Here is a 24,560-nt window from a genome sequence, read left to right as displayed (position 1 = left end):
CACGTTTAAATCCAAGATCTCTATGATTCACCCATGGAAGATCTCTACCACACGTCCCTCTGAGGAAGCCCCTGTGTGTAGGGGTGAAACGTTAGGGTTAAACGTGTGTGCAGCCCTGTGCCGCTGTGTAAGAGGGAATACCCTCTCGCTGTTGAGTGATCTCCTCTTAATTCCTACTGTGTCTCTGGGACAAAAAAAATGAAGAGAAATCTTTCTGAAGGACACAGGCAGCAATAAGTAAATGACAGGGGTTAAAATTAGTAATAGTCAAGATGTTTTATCTATTATTGACATATTTGCTCTATATAACACCTTGACCCTTTGTTTTATGCTTTTGCCCACGTATAGTTGATAAGAAGCTCAATGTTTTTCAATAGGATTATTGGAAAGAACTCAAAACATGATCCCAGGACCACCAATTACAACATTATCTAATAATGTTGTACCTTTAGTCTTGAAAATAAGAGCAATTCAATCATTTACACACTTACACAGTGGAACAGGTATCCCTACTGGGAGATTTGCACCTACCTCCTGTTCCTGTGACAACTCAAAAACTTTGAGATTGTCAGCAGATGGCTATCCTAAGCCCCGCCCCTCCCCAGTCATGGTTTGGGAATGAGGGTGGGAAAATTAGAGAGAGACACCATGCAGACGACATACATAGAAAATGTCATTATCTCTGCAGAATTCTCCTGGATGTTTGAGGCTGATCTAAAATGGGTGATAAAATAACTGAAAATCGCAATTTGCTGCTGTCTTCCCTGATGCTTCTCTCTGGTCTGGGCATTTTAGGTCAGCCCTGTAGCTCCAGGAAGTCTAATAAAGAGAACCAGTAAGGAATAGTTATGTGTAACAGTCTAAATCTCCAATGTTAAGTTGCTGTGAAAGTCCCAGCTGTAGCATTGTTGTGTGTGCTGTTATTTTGTTGTATTCTCTCTGCCACCATAAAAATATTAGGCTAGTAAAACTGTTAACTAACCAAGCTTTAGCATTGTTTCATCTAATCTGGAGGGCACCTTTGTTACATGACATTTTCAGAGGCTGACCATTCCGAGCTCCTGTCCGAGAAGTTTTGCAGAACTCATGCGCCAGTGCTGGGATGCTGATGCAAAGGTAATTAGGGATGAGGTTTATTGGGTTTGCTTTGCATTGTGTAGCAACCTTTTTTCTAAACCCTTATGCTGTAAAAAAACAAAACAAAAAAAAACAAGACAGATCAGTTGCTACATTAAATTGCTCAAGTATTTTTTTTTTTTTTTGTTGAATTTCCAAGTTTTGTTATGGACGTTAGATGACTGTTCCTCTACCATATGGAACTGATAGGAAAAAAAAATCCACAGTCATGTGCACAACTATCCTGAAGGTGCTCATTATTTTCTGCAGTGGACTCAAGCTGAGAATGTTCTGTATTCAGGAGGTTTAATTTGGAGATCTGCATTTTTATACCTTGGATAAGAAAGCCCAACAAGCTCACATATATGTGATGGTCACGTATCCACACATTTTTGGCTATATACTGCACTGTCCTGTCTGACAGCTATCATTGACAAAAATCTCAAGCTAGCAAGGGGCACTTAAAACAGAGAGGTTTAATGCTGTTAGTCACATCCTTTCTCATCTGAAACCTGTAAAAAAAAATTATGAAAATTTAAAATAAATAATGAAAATAAAATAAAAAATAGTAAAAAAAGAAATTAAAAAAACAATGGCATCGCCCACAGTGCGATCACCGCACTCGGAACGCAGGCACATTAGTGCCTGCATTCCGGTCCAGTGCGATCTGCAAAAATAGTGCTCGCAGCATTTTTGCGGATCGCACTGGACTGGAACACAGGCACTAATGCAGGCGATCGCACTGTGGGCAAGGGGCCTGCCTGCGCAGCCTACGCCCCCTCACGCCCCTGAATGCAGGTGTTTTTTCGTTGGTAGATCTCAATGAGCTCGTCATTTGAAAAGTAGATCTCCAGACGAAAAATAGTGGGCGCCCCTGTGTTACAAGGACAGGAAGCAAAGGACAAAAATCTTATGAATGAGGGAACAGACAGAAAATAGTACTGGCTAAGGCATTTAACCCTTCACTGCTGCATTGTTTTTACTGTCTATTTATTGTAGCTTCAAAAACCTTTTTTTTTTTTTTAATTCTATTTTCAGAAAAGACCATCATTCAAACAAATAATAGCAAACTTGGAAACTATGTCAAATGACAGCAAGCTGCCAGACCAGTGCAATTCATTTTTACATAACAAGGCAGAATGGAGGTATGGTAACATTTAATACATCAAAATTATTATCAAAGGCTCTCTTCTTTTATTAATCATCTTCATAACATGCAAAGATCATTATCTGCTCTCATTTACACAATCATACAAGTGGCACCGTCTTCTATTATTTATAGCAATCTCCTGAGTTACTTAATATTGCAATGGCCATTCTGATGATCGAATTACCTGGATTAATATTAATAGTGCTGCTCAATGCAAATAAAGAGTAGAAAGAGGTGAACTGAAATAATAAATAGCAATAGCTACAATGTTCCGGTAAAATCGAGTGCCCCTTTGTCTATTTTTCTGTTACCTGCTTTCAGATGCTGCCAGCTTCTGAGTATATGTTTACCTTTAGGGTCACACAATAATGTATGTTGTAATGCATAATAGCACATGCATTTTTGCAAAAATAAAGTGTGTTTTTGCATGTTTTTTGTGTGTTTATAAACAGGAAAACATAAACACACAGCTTTGTTCATGTGTTATTAAGAGTTGGAGAAGATTAGTGAAAACATTTTTGATTTTCTATTATGCAAATATGCTAAAAAAAAAAAAAGTGACTAAAGTACATGTTTTTGTGTGTTCACCATTCGGGTGCAATGTACAAAAAAAATTCTGCATGTCTTGTCTTTGTCAATGCACTGGGCTACAACACTTAGATATAAATTACCCTCATAGTAATAATTGGAATTTTTATTTGCAATGCATTTTCATGCAGTAAGACATAAACATTTTACTGTAGGAAAACTGAAGTGTGAACATGTCCTTATAAAGGGCAAAATGCAATTCATGTGTATAATCCCATTCATTTCTGAGGACTCTATTCACATCATCTGGCTTCAATGCTTTTACGTTAAAAAAAAAACAAATCCTGGTTGCCGTAAATATTTGTGCCTTAATCAGGTCTAATGTAATAAATGGTAAATCATTTAAAAAAAAAGCTTGCATAAGGGAATCTTTCCACCAATCTTTCCATTAAGAGAGAGGCCTCTTGACCAACCCATGCCTATTAAGATAACAGGCGAATTTTACACTCTCATAAGAATAGGTTAGGCTGTGTTTGTTGACAGAGTTTTCCCCACTTTGCGTAACACATAAGCAAAAAAAATAACGTGTTATACCATACGTGAATGTGTGTTACAAATCATGGGAAAGGCTTATTATAAAAATGCTACATATGTGTCCTGAGGCCCTTTGTTTAGTTTTTAGTGGTCTTGGTTGTTGCACCGTAGCTGTCACCTCCGTTACTGTTTTTAAAAAAATATTTCTACTTAAAGAAGAACTCTAAACTGGCCTTTAGAAAAAAAATCTAAATTACTCAAAAACTCACCCTTGCAATGGGGCTACCCTGCACTGCAAGGGTTAGGTGCAAGAGTATAGGGTGTGATCTGACTGCAAGGGTTAAGGTTCTCAAATTTGGCTACAAAAGTGGACATACCCTTGAAAGCCTTGAAATGCATACAGGGGGCTTCTCTAGGACTGAATGCCTATTGTATCAAAATGTCAATACTTATATAACTGCCAGGCAGAATCAGATCTGCCTTGAATATTTCAGTCTGATCGATGATACTTTAAACGGAGAGAATGTGTACAGGGCAGACTTCAGGGCGTAGACCTCCCCCATGTAAGGAGCTGTGGGGAACCTGACTGCAATGGATTACATTGAACGTTCTAACTGTAGCAGTCGTGGTGTTTCTTGGATTTTTTTTAGGAGGACACTGATTGATGTCACTTGTTGCCTGGAAATACTCTGTAAAGCATAGCTCAACTCAAATAAAAGATTCAGCATAGAAATAGTTAGGTTCTGGCAGCTGATACACCATGATATCACAATGGACATTCTTCTTCTACTGTGCCTTGTAGCCATCCAGGTTTGCAGACTTCTGGTACCATCATTATGATTTACCCTTTGTGGTAGACTTTTAGCAGTAGTAGAGTATTGTACTTTATTAGCCTATTGCCTAACTTGATAGACTGTTACTTAACCAGATCAGCAAGGCACTATCAGGAAGCAGATTTTGCATATATAATAATAAGCGAATATGACCACCTGCCCATACAGCTATTTTTAAACCATAGACAGATACAAGGTTTTTAAACCATGAACACACATTGATTGGATTATGTACATTAAATTGATCTGTTTAACCATATTTAAATATTTTAAAACATTTTAGAAGTTGGTAGAACATGGTCACATGACAGTTGTGTACCTTGTGTCTCCATGTACTAACTGCCACTGACTGGCAGTTGATGTTGGGGATGACAGAGAAAGGAACTTAATGTCTGGACCAAAACCTCCACTATATACCTATTAAAGGATATGGCATGAGTATACTGTATATGGAAATTGTTTGGTGCACTGGTTTCCTTCCACAATGCAACATAACATACTGGTAGGTGTATAGGTCTCTATCCATAATTAGCCCTGCTGCATGTATGAGTGTAACTGGGGCATTAAAGATTAAAGTGAATGTTAACGTGTATAACATTTTGTTTTTGTTTTTTAGTTTTGGATAGAGTAGGGCAGGGATCAAATCAGATGATTTTGTGCTTTCTATATTCTGCTGGGAAGATTTTCTTTCACGTCCTGTCTTGTAGACTCAACAGGAAGCAAAAGGAAATCTCCCATCTTAGATGTCACCAGAGAACTTGTTTCCATTGGAAGATTTTCCTGCACCTCTTGCTGTCATGGCAAAAGGGATGAGAATAATAATGAGTATAATATTAAGGATTAAAGTGTATGTATAGTCAAAGCTTGAATCTTTTTATTTTTTTTTGTTTTGGATAGAGAAGGCAAGGGATGAAATCAGCTAATTATGTGTCTTCTATATTCCGCTGGGAAGATTTACCTTCACTTCCTGTCTTGTAGACTCAACAGGAAGCAAAAGGAAATCTTCCGTCATAGACAGGTATCACCAGAACATTTGTTTCCTTTGGAAGACTTTCCTGCACCTCCTGCTCTCATGGCAACTCTAAAATTTAGAATTTCCTCTTACTTTTTGTCTTGGTGACACTGGTGAAATAGACCACAATAAAAACTTGGCAACCAGCCTAACCCTTCCCTGCTCTATCCAAAACTAAAAAAAAATATTTTGCCTTTACATACACTTTAAATGGTATGTGATTCTTGTAATAACTTTGAATAATTGTGAATGATTCCTTTGTGAAGCGCCATGGGATAATTTGGCACTTTATAAATAAGTACGAAGAATAAGCTTTAAAATAAAATTAGCACTTTAACAACTTACCCACATGCTAAGACAATCAGTTTTATGAAAATACTTTTTCCCAGTTTGACGTTGTATGAAAACCCAGACTCCCACTCTCAGTCCTCTATAAACTGGAGGCATCTGCTCTTTTTAGCATTCGCTAAGGGACATTGAAAACAAATCTGTAACTCCAGTGGGACTTGTACTACAAGTTTCCCACTGCAGGCTATATTAGGAACGCCTGGACGTGGGCCAGGGAAAACTCTTACACTGATCCAAGAATATTCAAAGCTTCTTATGAAATGTGAGCAATACAGTCAAAATCTCCAAGACTGACAGCAGAGAGAGACGGAGAGAACCCAGAGCAAACAAACAACATCCTTGTTTTATTGAAACCTGAAATCGGCAGGTTGAAGCTGCTACATTGCAAATGGAAAAAGTGACTACGAGCTTGCAGCCAGATCACATGATAGGAGTATAAATAGCATGATTTAACATTGACATGATTCCTATTCCGAATCAACTGTGCGAAGAAGCAGGAATGGCTTAGTAGATGTTGAGAATGTTTTGCGCCATCTGCTGTTGGGGAATGCAAGCTGCATGCACTGTGCATTTAAAAAAAACTAAACTGGCAAACCTCGTTCCATAACATTTTTGAACCCTTAGGACATTTATGGATTTCTGCATGTATGCCTTGTAAAATGTGAACTTGACATCATCTAACTCATAATAATAAATAAAAACAGATTTATGTAACAAGCAATGCACGCACAGCATTTACATTGCATTTATTAAGCAGAGAGTTTAAACAATCGAGGCATCAAAAATAAAAATAAGTGAACTCATATTTAGTAATTAGTTCAGCCTCCGTTATTGGCAATAAGCTCAATAAATATTTTCTGTATCTGATTTAAACATCTGTGCAGCATTTATGTGGTATTTTAGCCCATTACTTTGTTTTCAAATGTTTTACTTTATGGAAAATGTTTGGGATGTCTTGCTTCAATTGCCTTTTTCAGATTACCTTACTTCTTTTTAATTCATAGGCATACTGAAATACAGGATTTTGTTTATTTACTCATCTGTTTGTGATCTATTGGCTTATGGTGTGCTAATTACTGGCCTCTCAAGATATATTAACACATATCACATCATTAAACAGAGAAAAGGTTGAGGAATGATTGACGTTTAGTGGTGATATATATATATATATAAAATGTATTTTTTTTTTTTCTGTGTATATATATATTTTCTGTGTGTGTGTATATATATATATTTGTTCTTTTTGTTTTCGAGTTAAAAAAAGGAACATTTTTAAATATCTTTTCGTTTTAGACTGGTAAGTATGAAATATTGCATAATAATATTTTGTATTTTCATTTTCAACCAGCAGGTGGAAATTTAGGCTTCTTTTCACATGCTCTCTGAGCTGTGCCTATATTCTTTGCTAAAAGAAAGTTGTTTTTTAACATCAAGCTGAACTTTTTAACTCAAGCTGAAATTTACACACACGGCAATTAAAGAGAAGGCGTAAGAAGGCAAACAGATTCTACTACACTCTCTTTTGAAAACCCATAATGCTCTCTAAATCCTTTGTGCTGGGTTCACCTTCTATTAAATGTGTTTGTTTATTTTTTGCCAAAGATTTATATTAACAGTAATACAATTAGCAGATATTGAAAATCAGTTTTAAAAAATGTAAAAATAATAACATAAAATTATTCCATGATAGCTTTCCTTTAATGCCTGAGATTTTCAAGGGAAAAGTTCCAGGCCTTCGCTAATGCCTGGGACTTTCCAGTTGGGATTGTAATACCTGATTCACAAAATATTTCTACTAGGAGAAAAAGCCAATTTGGGGTGTTAAGGTTAGAGCGCATTGTGTTATGGCAAAGCCTAAAGTATTGCTTTTTTATTACAAGAACATCTCATCTCAGACTCACTAAAGAGTGTACATGGAAATGTGGGTAATGGGAAGTACTTACTAGATCAGTAATCAGATCTTATATTCTATATCCATGTTGTGTAGGCTGTAAAACTCTACTGCTTTGTAATATTCAAATCTTGTCACTGGTCAAAAAATAACTTACCCATTTACTCCTTTATTCACTATTTCTAATGTTAACATACACATATCTGCTGATATGTTGTACAGAGCAGAATGTTATGTACATATGTGGGATCTTCTGGTCATGGGGGTGGCAAGATAGCAGTGTCTACACCCAAGATTAACCCATGTGCTTGGTGGTCAGAGGCTTTAAAGAAAGTTATCATTCTTGCCTATACAGGTTAGATTATGAAGGTAGAAGTTGCTGCTGTTGCACACTACATGATTACTGTAATAAGAAAATAATGTAGTAGCTATAGTATGATTTACGTTGTAGAAGTAGATGTTCTACCATCACCACCATCATCATCAAAATTTTAAAGTAGCGCTTTACCCCCTTTCACTAAAAATCACATCAGCATGCAGCTCTGGATGCTGATTTAAAATCATCTTACATTCATTAGTTAAACAAACTTGTTTTTCATTTACTTACAAATAGAGTTCATCCCCTTCCTGGTCCAGTTTTGGCACAAATAATGTAATGTGCCAAAACGTTGCATCCTGGGAAGGTTACATCAGCAGAGCATTGCTGGGAAATCTCATCTGTAATCTCATGAGATCTCAGTGAAAGGTATTTTCCTCCCCTGAGATGATGTATACGGTCACATGTTCTAGTCACATGTGCCAGAGTTCCAGGAAGTGAAGGGAGATCTAGTAATCTGCTCTTAGCAAAAATGGCCACTGTCAGAAGAATGGGGAGGGGGGAAAAAAATGAGGTATGCAAATAATACAAAGCCGGCAATTATGTAGAAGTATCTATTTGTAGCTTGTCATCACTAAACATTTCTAAAGGTGTGTTTTTTGTCATTTTAAAGATATGTAAAGTTCCTCTTTAAAGAGCTAGTTTTTCACTGCTGTATAAGGTACACATAGCAACCTAATAATGAAGCCAAAGGTTATTTTCAAGCATTTGTGTCATGCATCTTTTAATATAAATTTGTTAATCATTTAACGGAAAGTAATTTATGTATTTTACAAATGCAAAATTATGTGATTAATATTTGTATCACACAAGCTGCTTCATAAGACTGTTAATTGCCAGGTCTCCTTCTGACACACTCCTTATTTACCAATTTTTACTAAAAACCAAATGTATTATTTAAAACCAAATGTAATGTTTAAAACGTTCACAGTCACAAACTAGCTTGCAAGGAGGGAGTGTCTAAACATAATGTAATATATTTTTCAGAATGGTACTTACAATTACAAAAATTCCTTCAGCTATATTGTCACAAATAACATTCTGAATAAAATTGGCCGTACCTTCAAATTCTATGGTCTTAGTTTTAATTATTATTTTTGACAATAAAGGTTCATTATTTCTGACACAAAAAAAACGGTTCATTATTTATTAGATTTGTAGAAAAAAAAATGTTTTAATACATAACTTTCAATTCACTGTGTTTTAAATCCAGTGTTTAAAATAATTGCTTGTTTGTCAAACCAATAGCATAGCAATTCACACTTACAATTTTTGTTTTGTATAACTAGGCTCTAAAATCATTGTATACAAAGATATGAATAGTTATTGTTTATTTGTAGCAGAAATTGATTGCATTCAAGAAGACATGCTCTATGGGGTTGCCAGATTGAGAAAATGAATAATTGAAAAATAGTATAGCAGTAGTTTAGAGCTAGTTAAAAATAATCTAAAAAATAGCACAATAGAAAATAGTTGAATCAGATCAAATCAGATAGGTATTTATTTACATTTCTAGAAATTCAGTTAATAGTAACTGGATAAAAACTATCTGTCCTGGTAATCCTGATGAATTTTTTCCCCAATTGTCCCTCAAATGTTATAATGCACATCTGGTTTATGGAAGCCTAGAGCCAGACATAATTCTAAATTTAGTTTATTGAAATTATTATTTTTTATTCAAAAAATAAAATTAATTTTTACCTATTGCAACCATAACCAATTATGTTATTGTTGTAGAAAAAATATAAAAATATCACCACAGTGCAAGTCAATACAACCCAGTTTTCCTCAGTGGTTCAAATAAAAAAAAAATACACAAAAACATTCTGTGCATTTCGAAATCGAATTTATTTTTCACAGCGCAAAAAAAAAAAAAAAGGGGGAGGGGGGGCTGTCTTTATATTTTTACCTTTCATTGTGTAAGTACTACACTTAATGAGGATTCACCACTGTCTCAGCTTTTACTTTGGCAAGATCAAACCCTTCTCCCGTTATGTGCTTCTGTAGCAGATCTGTCTTAAGTGATAGGTGGCCGTCCATCTGGTTTTGTAATGTTGACAGTGGAGAGGCATTTGCCGAAAAAAAAAAAGTAGGCTTGCTCTGAGCTTATAAAAAGGTCAAAAGAACAGTATGTAGAATTGAATCATGATATATCAAAATCTTTGTATAAAAATGTCATCTTCAACTTATTTGATCACGTTGCTTAGATCCTTATTTCTGGAACAATTCCCATTGCTGACCGCCTACCGATTGCCAGTGGGGAATATTTTAATTCCTAGCGGCAACCAAATCTATATTTCTGCATTGCTTGGAAAAAAATATATTGGCCTTTGTAAAGGCTGTTTTTATCTTTGTTGTAGGTTTGAATATGGTACCATGTGGTCTGTGTGTGTCCCACTTTTATTATTATTTAAAAAAAAAGTTATAATAAAAGGGTCATTTTGCTAGGTATTAGACCATATATGGTATATTTAATCTGTCTATCAAACAAGAGAATTTCTCAAAAGGTGGTTTTTGTGGAAGCCCCATTGCTTTGTGTTTGATGCCCTACGACACAAAATGTCCACATTTTATTCAATTAACTTTTAAACACAACCTGAGTTTTAAGAAAGTAAATCTCTCTGTAATATCCACTTCATGGTTTTAAAGCTAGAGAATTGAAAAAAAACCACCAACTAATCCAATCAATACTTGTATAAACACAGTGTTCTTTAGAACTAGGAGATTAGAGCAGCCGATGGAGAAATAGAAGGGACCAAATCGTGCGAAGATATTTATAGATAGACTAGAGAAGAGTCATCTTGACTACTTAAAGAGGAACTTTACCAATATCTTTGAAATGACAACAAGCACACACCTTTTTGAAATGTTTAGTAATGACAATCTACAAACAGATACTTCTAAATAATTGACGGCTTTTTATTCTTTGCATACCTTTTTTTCTTTTCCTCCCCATTCTTATCACAGTGGTTTTTTTTAATTAAGGTCACATTGCTAGATCTCCCTTTACTTTCTGGAACTCCGGCACATGTGACCAGGACATGTGACCATGCACATCATTTCCCTGAGATCTCATGAGATGTCCCAGCAATGCTCTGCTGATGTAACCTTCCCAGCATGCAATGCGTGAGCACAGTTACGCCATTTCTGCCAAAGAGGACCAGGAAGTAGAAACTGTAATTGTAAGTAAAATAAAAATATGTTTGTTTAACTAATGAATGTAATCTGATTTCATATCGGCATGCAGAGCTGCACGCTGAGTGGATTTTTAGTGAAAGAGGTAAAGGTCCGCTTTAAACTACAACTGCCATTATATTTGGACATGTACACCAATCATAATACCTAAAAGCTTGCCTTGTCCCATCCTGCTCACAAGACTCCATCACCACCAGACTGTTCCAGGTTATTATCAGACTGTTCTAGTGGTTTCTTATCATGGGAAGACAAATACAATGAGCAGAGTCAACTATTTTTTGAGCTTTCCTAGCTTCTTGTATGTCGTGTTAGAATTAGTTTTTTAATATTGGTATTAATTACCTCATGTTCCTGTTTGATAATTGTATGTGCCATCAAAGCAACTATAAAAGTGTGCAAACATAGTGCTGTAATGTCACAAGTTAGTTTTATATTTCTCTGCCAAACGTATTATGTTTTTGCGTATTTCATAGCCTCGCAGATAATGGACCTACAAAAGCTGTTCAGTAATTAAACTGTTATTGTAAGTTAACAAAGAACTTCAAAGAACATCATTTTTCTCATCTTTTTCCAGATTATTAAAGTAGTTTATCCGCAGCAAATGTATATAAAATATAAAAACATTACCACAGCCTTTCTTGTTAGATTCAACTTTGCTTACTGAATTTGCCTGACGAATACACAAATGCTTTGTGTTTCTAATGCACAGATGTGAAATTGAGGAAACACTGGAGAGGCTGAAAAAGTTGGAGCGAGACTTGAGCTTTAAGGAGCAAGAACTGAAAGAACGAGAGAAGCATTTAAAAATGTGGGAGCAGAAGCTCACAGAACAGTCGCACACACCGGTAGGTACAATCACCTATAAGGGGTAGAACTTATACTACGCTTCATGATATTATTTGGCCTCTACCACAAAACATTTTGTACTTAGGGTTACCAGATCACTAGTAGTCAGGTAGCATATGAACACTCTTTGACTGATTAGGACAAGTAGATGGTGGGAACCTTTTTCCTTTTAAATTATAGTTAGCTAAAGTTCTTTGGGAGACTCTTCTGACTGAAGGAGCGGTTAGATATTAGATGTTGTCAATTTATTACAAAGTAATAGGTTAGCTGGATAGCAGGAGTGGTAATTATTGTGAAATAAGCCTCAGTTTGCTTTCACACATTACTTCCATTTGACAGCCAGAGTCCCCCAAAATCATTTTGTAAGTTCTGACCATACAATGGGTCTAAGCTTACTGAGGGCTAAGGACCCTTTTTCAACACGACAGCATTTGGGCCTAATAATTGGTCACTCCAGCAAAAAGCACTGCATTGTGGGAGTATGAAGTTACATGCTCCCTCATGCTTAGATATGTCACGTTTTACTCAAGGCTCTGGTCTGCAGATGAGGTTGCAGGGGAGTGTGAGGGAAGTAAGTACAGGCTCAATAGTGCACCTTCTACTCTGGATTGAATGGGAAAAGTACAGGTTCTCTTTATGGGTTTGTGAAGCTTTGTATAACTTTTGACCATACTCAGGCAAAATCAACCTTAGAGCATGCTTGCAAACTTAGCTTCGCCAAATATACAGATATAGTAAAGAGGAAAGAGTAGGGTGAAGGGAAGGGGGTGATGCTGATGTTACCTTATTAGCAGGAGGGTTTAAATCAGTAGGGTCAGGGTTGTAACCATCTTCACATCAGTCTACCACAGAAATAAGATTGTCACCCAATCCAGCCATTTTCATCTGGCATCTCATATCATTTTCATCTGGCATCTTCATCTGTATGTCTATGAGTACCCTTTAAACTGAGGACAACCAAAAGGCTTATACAATCTTTTTCTTCTATTTATGTTTATAAACAAATGGGATCGAACTGGATTGTATTAAAAGCCTTCACTGACTTTTTGTGCCCTTTTTTAATCAAATATAATTATTTTAGTCCACATTATATTTCTATTTAAAGTACAAGATTCTTCCATCATTCTTCTTCGTATTACTGTGTTTTTTCTACAACTAACGCTTGGAAAATTAATATGTGGTTGTGTAGCAGGTATCTTTGGTTAAATTACCAAGTAGGTAATCCTTACATATACTTAGATCAAATAACGCTAAATAATGAATGCATGTACATTATGTCTCACAGTGGATTGTTCTCACCAAGGTGTCATTGCCTGTCAATGCATGGCTTTATTAAACACAAGGACACTCAATGTTTTCTACAATGCAGTCGTGCTTATTCTTATTCTAACACATTCCGCTGAAATAGTTCAATGTAACACTGCAAGGTGCTTTTAAAATTTAAACAAAAAAGAGCTCAGCAACAAAGTAATTGCCAATCTTAAAGTATCATTATTTTTGCATTAAGTTTATTTGTAAAGAAAAGGTTTAGTGTTGGTAAACCTGCTCTAGCCCAACCCTTGTCCTCTTGATTGGAAATATAGCCCTATTTATATACCCCAGAGAACATTTTTATCCTGCCGTGACAGCTATGGGGTGACGGCAGTCATGGCTTTATTTACATCCTCCACCATGGCTTTCTTCCCTGATGTCCCATACATGCACATCCATATCTGATACAGATTAATGGACCAGAGAGCCAAGATTGTAAACAAAACGTCAGCTCGGTGCAGAGTAAATATATCTGTTTTTTTAGCATTACACAGCCACCCGTAGCATAGTTTTAATACCTGCTGATGCTGTTAGTAGATCCATTGATTTTTCCATTTCCTTTAACAGGGTGGCAAGGCTGTTCGATCTGCAGTGAAATGTACAACTGCATTGTCACCCTGTGGACAGGGCAGTTTTGTAGTTTTAGATGGACCTTAAGTGGGCAACAAACAAGTACGATTCCAACTAACACTTTTTAAGCTGTTACAGCAACAGGTTTTTTCTCTTGTGAACAGTTTAAACGGAATGATACGAGCCGATCATTGTAAACACACCCCTGGCTGTGTTAAGGGGTTTTTCCCAACCACTGTATCTCCCACTTTTGCTGGAGAGCTTGACTTGCGTATAAATGTGGAGACAAATAAAAAATAAGTACTTGCAAAATAAAAAAGGAACTAATTTACTCTTTGTTACAGGTATTACCCACATAGTTACCAAAATGCAATCATTTTTGTTATATTGGTCTTTTAACAAATGGTACATTTTTGATGGGAGGGGCAGGTTTATTACAACTAAACTCATTTTTTAAGCCCCTGCTCTTTTATATTGTGTCATACACTTTGTTTCAGAAGGTCACCGGTATGGTAGGTTTAGTTATTATTTTTATCCTCGGTTTATAAAACACCAACAAGGTGTTTTGTTTTTTTTAACCTTCCCATGTGTATGTAATGGTTTAAAAACCCGTTGATCAAGCGATAGAATAAGACACACGCACAGTTATTTAGTAAGGAAAATAGCAATGTTAGTAACCCTTTGCAAGCTTCCTTGATTTGACATCAGTCAACTAGAAAATCGTATTGGTTGCTGGGGATTATTGCACTTTGCGTGTTGTCGTTGCGGTTTGCACTTCCTTGCCAAATCAGAGGAACGACCTATTGATGAAGTGACATTGAGATGCACTGCAGAATGGAAAAAAATGGACCTGTATTATATGTGTGCAAAATTCAAGCTTTATCTGATTTATAAGATTGATAACTAAAAAATAATATACAGGCAGGACTGCACCTTTAATAGCTTTTGTTATGGTGCAAGCTGAGCTGATCAAGAATGACATTTATTGGGATATTATCACTCTGTAGTGTTCTGCCAAGAGAAAGATCTCAGGAACTTTTACAAGATAACTATAAATTAATTGGCTGACCTGCCAGGCAGCTGGTAGTGATGTGTGACCTCGGTATCAGCTTCTAGATCCTTGAAAGAAGGCAAGTCACATTGTGTTCCTTGCTTAAGGGAATAAATAGGGATGTTCTTACAAGAAGCAAGAACACATCACAGGATTAAATTGTCGAGTGTTCAAAAATGGACTAGATTCCAATTAAGTGGTGTAAACCCTTTTTTGGGCCTATAATGATCTTGAAGGGAATGGAACTGGCAAAATTGTGTGTTTTCGAAGTCCAAAAAAAAATTCTCAAATTATCTGTGATATTAAACAACATTCTAACAACATGTCACTATGATAAGATCTTTTCTGGTATTTTTTTTTTAGAAGTGCAGTGTAGCTAAAGTTCATTCTACTTTTTTTCTGGGTTTACTTGTTATAATTTTGCTTGTTTTTGATGCTAAGATTCCTGCTGCTGTTGTATTAATCTTTCAGGCTTTTTGTGTTTGTTGATGGGGTTTCCTTTTGAACGGTACTGAATGTGTAACGTATGGTTGAGGTAAACATACATGGGCTAAGATTTGACAAATAATCATGTTATTAAAGGTATCAACTTGTCTGCTTGTAGCTAATAAAAGTAGGCCAGTCTTGTTAGATACCTATTTTTTAATCCAAGTTTTGTTGATTACTGGTTCTTTCAAGCTTAGGGTGGAAAAGGAGAGTGAATACCTCTCTCCGCAGGTATACAGTATATTATTCTAAAGCTAATAATCCTAAAAACATGTCTTTGGAGTGCGGGAGAAAATCCTTGCAAGCACAGGGAGAGCAAGCAAACTCCATGTTCTGCCTGGGATTTGAACCAATAACCGAACCAATCCTAGTTATTTTTGGCTTCTTTTTTCGCAAGAGAAGAACTGTGGGCTATTAAGATGCCTTGAAGAATGCATTTAGACGGAAGAGCAGTTTCATACTGCCTATTGTCTTATATTAAGTTATCCATCACTGTTTTAACTGCCAATTGAATAGGGATATCAGTAAGGTGAAGTTTCTTTAATCCCAACAAGGAGAATGGTTTAGCCATATGAGGGATATAAAAGGAGACATAGTTTTGGGGAATAATCAGACCATTTCTGTGAGCCAATCTGGGAACATAGTTGCCAACTAATCAGGCATTGTGACTGGAAGAATTAGTCTATCCTGATGTAGGTGGAATGTAGAGGGGAGAGATAAGCGTAGTCTCTGTCAGTAGGATCTGAGGTGTGCCAGACATCTGTGAGCTGTTATTTTATGGAACATTTGCCTAGCTTTTTTAAGGTGGGTCATAGAGATGTGCATCTTCATAGAGAATGTGTTGGCGGTAGGGTCCAAGGCCATATTAAAGTCCCTCCACTAGGATCCAAAAGCCCTTCTGCATAGTCTTGAAGTTTGTGAAGTATGTGCAAAAGCACAGTTGCCTGCCCTTGGTTAGGGAGATACATGTTCACTCATGTATAATTCTTGTTATACATCTTACATTTGAGGAATAAATAGCGGCCCTCTCATGTCGGGTATATACAAAATTAGATTTTGGAAAACTTCATTGCTGATTCTTACCTGCTTCTGTTCTAGAGATTCAGAGATAGCAATTGGAGTAACTGGCTCAGAGTATTGCTAAGTTTGAGGGTCTGCTGGCTATAATAACATGATCCTCCCAGAGCTGTAATAAGAAAATAAATTGCATCCCAAGCACCCCTCTATATGAATGATCTGAATATCCTCAAAGGGTAACTGCAGCATACCTAAGGGTTGTGCTGTGGATCTCTAGAAGTTTACCTCAAGTTCTGTGCAGACTTCTAGGAAAAACAGAATACTTTTGCTATGATTGCATTGGTTGCATGGAAGTGGCATCTGCAATTGCGGGCAATTTTTGTAAAAAGGAAGTAGCGATATCTTTATGCACTATAGGTAGAGTATTCAATGTAAAGAAGTGGTAGCAGCTAGTGATAAAATAAGTTTTCACTTTTTGTTGCTAAAATCTTAGATAACGATAGCTGGCTTTATATTGAAACAAAAATTTATTTTTTTACAACAAGCAAAATCATGTGTATAGTAATTTTTATATGTAACAAATTTTTTTTAACACAGGTGGAGTTTTCCTCTTAATGCACTGCTGTACATTTTATTTTATGTTTTTTCTTTACTAACAATTTGTTACTAAAAACTTTACTTTCCCATTTCTTCATTTTCCCTGAAAGGCACATAAATGCTTACAGGAGATTTATTTTAATGTGTGTATGTTATTTTTATGTGCTCTTCAGCATGTGGAAACAAATTCATATAAGCCACAAAATATTTTCAGCTGCTGCAGTTTAAAAAAAAAATGCTTCTATGCATCCAAAGCACCTACAGATCACTTAGGTGTAAATGGAGCCTTATAAAATACATGTTAAATGGATTCGATTGGGATTGTAGGTCACAAATTAATGCAAAATAGTCCATAATTATGAAATAAAAACCAAATCCACATACTTTTCCAGATTATTTCCAATTAAAAAAACAAAATATCTTGATTTCAACTGTAATCACTTAATTTGTTTGTGAAACCCTTAGATATGTTCTGGTGCAACAAATTTCCTTTAGAAATCACATTACAGGTTTTGTATAGAACCCATCAATGTGCAATGAAAAGTGTCAATAAATGCATATTTGTGTAAACCTAGCAATCTGTGGCAAGATTGATTGTTCACTAATGGTCCCTGAGGACTTAAGCTGGCTATACACTAGTAGAATTTCATTAAAAACATTTTTTTCGGAACGTTTGTTCGATTTTCCAATAGTTAATAGGGCCAACTCGCGATTGTTTTCAACTGTAATGTTGAAAAAATTTGAAAAAGCAGATTTTACAGTCGAGTTTTCACCTCATTCCTGGATACGCTCAAGTTGGTGCTTTGGATGTAGCTGGAAGCTCCCATCTGTCTTTGACCTCTTTGATATGCTACCGGACATTTCTGGAACATATCTGCCTTATTATATATATATATATATATATATATACCCTATTGTCATTTTTGCCTGTTTTTTTTCTGCTGTTTTTCTTTTGTTAAAATAAAAATATATTATAAAAAATAATCAAAGCACAATGGAAAATTTTTCTCAGAGGAACGAAATTCGGGAAACTCTATTAATTCCAAAATCAAATGTTAAAATCAAACAAAATTTCAGATGACATTCTACAGTTCTCTGATGGCATTATCGAATGTTCTGAAGAGATTTTTCAAGACGTTTTGAGATAGTTTGTAGGAAACTCTACCAGTGTACAACCAGCTTTAACCAAAAAGACCCGCAGCTAACTGCAGACAAAAAATGGTTATACCAGGGGATAGTGTATCAGCTACATAGTTTTTCCAGCATATTGAATTAAAGAATAACCAAAACTTTATTTCCGGTTTTGGATAGGGAAGGGTAAAACCCCTGTCACTTTTCTTTGCTGTGGCTATTCTATTGAGGAGTATTCCCTTCAGACAAATAAGCCAATTTAGTAAAGCAGTTAAGAAGCTTCTTTGAAAAATGTTTGAGAGTATTCACTTTAATTATCCAATCATGTGAAAAGCATCTGCACATGTATTGGGTATTTACAGTGATCAGGATTTTGCTTTTCACATGGTTGGATAAATTAGGTAAATATTTTCACTCTTTAACCACCTCAGGGCCGGCCGTTGTAAAAAAACGGCCGGCCGAGAGGTCTCTAGATCTGAGCGGGCGTCTTTAGACATCCGCTCAGACACGCCCCCTCGAGCAGCGCGCGCGACACGCCTGAGCGGCGAGTGGGAAATGGCCGTTTTTTAAAAACAGGCAGCGATGCCTGTTACCATACAAGCGATGCGCCGGCTGTAGAGTCTCCCAATCCACGGTGTGTGTGTGGACCCCTGCCGTTGTCCCGCTGATCCCGGGCTCCGCTGTGCCCGGTGCGAGCCCGGGATCAGCATTTCGGCTGTGTCATAGGAGATCAGAGGGAGCTCGGTACACGAGCTCCCTCCGGTCCCCTCTCCTCTGCAAGAATGCGGAAGTGTTGTATAATACTGTACATCACTTCCACATTCTTGTGTCACTCTCCAGCTTCAGAAGCTGGAAAGAAGCTGATGGAGCAGATCTCTGCTTCATCAGCTTCTTTTGGGGGGGGTCCTAGGTGACATTAGGGGTCTTGGAGACCCCTGATGTCTCCATAAAGAGGACCTGTCACATATTTTGCTATCACATAGGGGAGTTTAATTAGCCCCCGTATGTGATAGCAATAAAGTTTAGTGGAAAAAAAATGTAAGCCCCCCCTCCAAAAAAAAAATTAAAGTTACACATAAAAAAAATAAAAAATGTTTTAAAGTCCCTACCCATACATACACGCATGCAAACATGCGTCGGGGGGGCATACATGCAAAAAAGATTATTGCGCCCATTACGACACAATGTTCGAGTGAGAGCAATAAATCTAGGGCCATCAATCACTGATAACACTAAACTGATGAGCGGTAAAAGCTTTTAAAGCGTCGCCTATGGCCAATTTCGGGTATGGTCGTTTTCTGCGATTTCACGGGTGCGCGCAATTTTAAAGCTTGACATGTTTGGTGTCTATTTACCCAACGTGACCCCAACTTTTATATTTTACCAAAAAACTGGGTAATAATAAATGTTTCCTAACATAATGTAAAAAAACCCTTTTTTTTTTCAAAAGTTTCTGTAATTTTTCCTAATTATAGTAAAAAATAAAAACCCCAGTGGTGTTTAAATACCACCAAAATAAAGCTCTATCTGGTATAAAATTAATTTCAGTACAGCGTTGCATGACGGAATAAATGTCAGTCAAAGTACCGCAGCGCTGAATACCGAAAAATGGCCTGGCCAGGAAGGGGGTCTAAACACCTGGTCTTGAAGTGGTTAAAAAAAACCCTCAAATTTATTGATCAGAAAATATCCTTTGCAGTAATTCTTCTCAGCCTTTTAAAAACATATTTTGGAGATTATTGCCTCGCATATTCAGATCTCCAGGCATTGCTGTCATGTTACAATGCAGTGGATGTTAAAGTGCTGCACACCTATTAATGTCTTTATGAGATGCAGTATTGAAGCAGTATATATGTCATGTGTGTGGGAAGTATACAGAAGTATATGGACATTCACTGTGAAAGAAAAAATGGTTACATTCATTTATTTATCTGTTGCAAACCCTTTAATAAAAATCACTTTTTTTGTCATTAAATCTACTGATAATTGCATTGTTTGCATTGATGTGACAAGGTTGCTAAATATTGTTAACATCATATGTGTTGTAACTACATTAGGCAGTTTTCTGCACATCTATCAGGTTTTTTATATTTCATTTTTTGGTAAATTAATACAAATTTCTTTGCCAAGGAAAAAAAAAAGTTCTCATCTTGTGCGTTCGGTATACAGTACATGTGTGTGTGATTAGAGTGTATTCAGGCTTTTAGTATAGTTGAATCAATATGTAATTTTTTTTGGCGCATGTACTTACATGGTACAAAATATATAATTAATTATTCCTGATAGATATTTCCTAAAATGATCTGATGAATTAGTCCAGATAAAAGTGAGTAATTATGACCATCTAAAAAAGAACAAAAGTTCCTGTAACCGCGAGTCCTGCTAACTGCAGCCGAGGGACACTGATTAGAGTGAGCTGCCTGATTACTGTTCTCTGACATAATGAACTCATTAGTAAGCCAGATATACTGGAACACTGAATGTCTTTAGAAATTTAGGTGCGTCTCACAGGTTTTGGGAAATCTGGTTGTGGAATCAGCCATTAGGTATACGGATTTTGCTAAATTAAACAGTAGATAGATAGATAGATAGATAGATAGATAGATAGATAGATAGGCAGATAGATAGATAGGCAGATAGATAGATATTGGTTGTGGAATCAGCCATTAGGTATACGGATTTTGCTAAATTAAACAGTAGATAGATAGATAGATAGATAGATAGATAGATAGATAGATAGGCAGATAGATAGATAGGCAGATAGATAGATAGGCAGATAGATAGATAGGCAGATAGGCAGGTAGGTAGATAGATAGATAGATAGATAGGCAGGTAGGTAGATTGATAGGCAGGTAGGTAGATTGATAGGCAGGTAGATAGATTGATAGGCAGGTAGATAGATTGATAGGCAGGTAGATTGATAGGCAGGTAGATTGATAGACAGGTAGATCGGTAGATTGATAGACAGGTAGATCGGTAGATAGATAGATAGATACACCTTTACATTATTCATATATATTATATTATTACATCATTACATTACATTATTAAATTACATCTTTACACATCAAATAGCTAATTACACATTAAATGCAAATGCTGTTTTGCCTGCCAAAGAATTTGTATTTCTGTCCATCCTGTGTTGAGATTTACACAGTGCTTCCAGCCTAAAGACCTGACTTTTTTTTTTTAACTGCAGTTAAGTAGTAGAACGAGGTCTTGTCCCCTCCCCCCCAGCCTGTGATTGGAGAGTAAAGTAGAAGCACACTGATGATATCACTCTGCTCTCTCATCCCATAAGGATGTTCCTTATTAGCACATGAGCACTGCATCACAACTGATTGGATCTTGGTGCTGCCCATCCCTCTCCCTACCTGAGCTCTATTGTACAGGGATTTTAATAGGTTGTTACCAAATCAGTTGCTTTTAATATTACAAGCGAAGATATCTGAATGAAAGCATTCCTGAATTAATTAGTATTTTATCTTCCTGGAGTTCAGCAGTAAAGTAGTATTAAACTCTCAATCTTTTTTTCAATAATGAATTCCTGTCAATTAAATATACATTACCCAGCAAAGTATGTACTTACATTTTTGCCCAAGTGCTTACAATCATGATGTTTCTGTGCAGCCCCAACTTTCTCAGCTCAGCTTCCCAGAACTTCCTGTCCAGTACAAGATTAAAAGGGACAGAGCAGTCTCCAGCAGTTTTCCATCTACTAGTTTGGAGGAGGAAGGAGGGGAGTGTCATGCTTTGCTGTTCCTGCGTGTTTGTGGGAACTAGGGATGCACTCATACATGCCCAAATGCTCCAGATGCCTATCGCAATACCGAAACATCCGGTATCAGGAAGCCGTGCAGCGAGTCGTTAGACACTGCCCGGCTTCCTGATTGGCCTGGAAGCCGGCTCCATGCTCCGTCGTCACCAGGAAGCATGGTGCACGGTTCCCAGCCAATCAGAAAGCCAGGTGACGGATAGTAACTCGCCCCCGGCTTCCTGATTGGCCGGGAAGCCGGCTCCATGCTCCTTCGTCACTAGGGAGCATGGAGCTGGCTTCCCAGCCAGTCAGGAAACTGGGCAACGTGTAATGACTCGCCGCCCAGCTTTCTGATTGGTCGGAAAGTTGGCCAATCAGGAAGCCAGGTGGCGAGTCATTACCCCCCGACCCCCCGCCCCAGGTTTCTTGATTGGCCAGAGAACCGGCTCCGTGCTTCCTTGTCACCTGGGGACAAGGTAGCATGGAGCCAGTTTCCCGTCTATTCAGAAAGCCGGGCAGCGAGTTATTACACACCCCCCGGCTTCCTTAAGAGGATTTCCGATATCGGTATCGGCGAGTACCATAAAAAAAAAATATCGGTACTCGATACCAAAAACCAGTGTTGGTGCATCCCTAGCACACACAAGGGTGGCTCCATACCCAGCAAGGGAAAGGAGCCACCCTTAAACAGGATACCAGGACCAGTGCTCAGGGAACCAGCTGATTCTGAAACATCAAGTAGCAGCATCTGATGACTCCTATTTCAAACTTTAAAAAAATTAACTTTATAAAGTGATAATATATATGTGTGTATGTGTGTGAAGAGAGGGAGAGAGAATTAAATATGTATGTTTTTCTTTTCAACCAAATAGTATGACAAATATTTACTTTTATTGTTTTCTATTAATAACTAAATACAACATTTACTAACTAATGTACTTCACTGATATTTTGGCATCACAAACATATTATGTCTGTATTAATAGTGCAATGAGAAAGCAGCGGGATATTTAATAAAGTGTCTTTAGTGTAAAGTGTGTCGGCAAAAGTATATAATTAATATGTGTATTAAAAAAATAAGAACACGTGCCGCTTGTATCTCATAGCCATACCTCATATCACCCCTACTTGAATATATTACACCTCCTGGAAGGAATTAGCTCTGTATGGTATTTTGACATAAAATGTTACTGTTACAAAATACCAAAACTGAAACCACCTAAATATGCATTGCCCTATTGTAACATAAGAGCTCATACAATATATTCAAGCATGTCTGATTATAATATGCTTTGACAGACCATAAGGGCAATTATATAGCTAATTGTAAGCTGTTTTCAGTTGTGAGTTCATTTTTTTTTTTTCTGAGAGATACCAGCTATAGTGTATTATAACAAATCTGCTATCCATTTGTGCTGTTTAATATATTTTCCACTTCCATCGCTTGTTTTTCAGATATCTTAAGTTTAATCATTCTGAAAAAGAGCATATTAGAAGCTAATTTTTATGATTTGTTTCATTTTAATCAAGCTCTCCTTCATTTTAAGTGCTTTATTAAATATCTCTGAGCATACCTTGCATGAAGTATTTGCATGTTACCTGTTTGTTGAATTAGCACCTGTTTGTAATTAATAAAAACCATGCTCCAAACTTGTCTTGACCATCTATTTTGTTAGCTAACCCGGCTGATCATTTTTGCACTATACACTATTTCATATACAATGTAGCACTGTGTTGGCTTGCATAGAATTTCCATTTAAATTTGTATTAACTGACTAAAGATGAAACAATGTAAAACGTAGGAATAATATGCGAAATGCATAAAATTGTTGTAAATACTCATCAGAAATCTGCCTCGTGGTAGTGCGACAAATGGCGACAGATTGATGTCTGTGCCGGTAAGGTGTATATGAATCTGATACATAATTGTGACGCAAGTTGAGTTAAAGATTTGACACAATACTCCCACATGCGACACAATGTATTTGTAACATGGGAGTGGTCTTATGATCTTACTGATATGGCAGGATTTCTTTTTTAATTTGCTCCAGCCATAGCGACACAATGATGTAAAACTGTCACATATAAGAACTATTTAAATTTGTCCCATGCATTGGAACGAGCAAAAGAGCAGTTCCAAAGCTTGTCATCAATCAGCCACATCCTTTTCTAATATAGCCATACCTCCAGAAAAGTGTTGCAGCTTCTATATTGAATCACATCCAATGTGTTATCCAATGTGTTATGTTATTTATATACAATTTAATAATAAAAATAATATCCAGTGTAACAAATCTAAAATTATTGCACAACATCGGAGATCATGTACTGTAGGGTAATATCGCCACCTGCAGGAGAAGGACGCTAGGCACAAAACTAAAGACCAATTACAGCCTAGGGGCGGCCCCTGCCGGTGGCCAAACCCCCCACCTGCTGACAAGTCTCCAGTTTTTTGCCTAGCGTCAGGAGTAAGGAGCTAAGAATTTTTTCTTGGGTATTCTTACCTGCTTCCTGATTTTTTTCAGATCTTCTAGCAAGTGTTATCTGGGCGACAGGCTGGATGTCTTGGATCCTTGGAGTCTCCCCTGGATGACCAGCGAACGCATGCAGACCCGCTGCGGTGGGTCAGCTGCAGCGGCCCCGCTCCGGCGGGGTGACCTGTGGGTTCGTCCCAGGGGGGTGCATATGACTGGGGGTCTCGGCCACCCAGTCACAGCGTTTCCTTCAGGTTACTGGCGCCGCGGCTGCGGTCGGGGGCGCCAGTTTTTCCGCGGGCCCCTGTGCGCCTGGACTTTGATGTCCCCTGCAAGG

At 37.1% G+C, this 24,560-nt stretch overlaps 1 protein-coding gene across 2 annotated transcripts in view; it reads left to right on the top strand.

Annotated features, from left to right (window-relative positions):
* Positions 1–24,560, top strand: part of LOC108800631 (mitogen-activated protein kinase kinase kinase MLT) — a 120,836-nt gene that overhangs the window by 44,082 nt on the left and 52,194 nt on the right. For both annotated transcript variants that reach the window (XM_018572621.1, XM_018572627.1), the window contains exons 8-10: positions 1,042–1,116; positions 2,155–2,261; positions 11,693–11,828. In XM_018572621.1, the coding sequence (XP_018428123.1) occupies positions 1,042–1,116; positions 2,155–2,261; positions 11,693–11,828 (318 nt within the window). The remainder of the gene's footprint in view (positions 1–1,041; positions 1,117–2,154; positions 2,262–11,692; positions 11,829–24,560) is intronic.

The sequence above is a fragment of the Nanorana parkeri genome, unplaced genomic scaffold, assembly GCF_000935625.1.
Source record: "Nanorana parkeri isolate BGI_ZX_2015 unplaced genomic scaffold, ASM93562v1 scaffold44, whole genome shotgun sequence".
Classification (NCBI taxonomy): domain Eukaryota; kingdom Metazoa; phylum Chordata; class Amphibia; order Anura; family Dicroglossidae; genus Nanorana; species Nanorana parkeri.
Note: the sequence above shows the minus strand (reverse complement) of the source record. Positions and strands in the feature narration are given on the sequence as shown.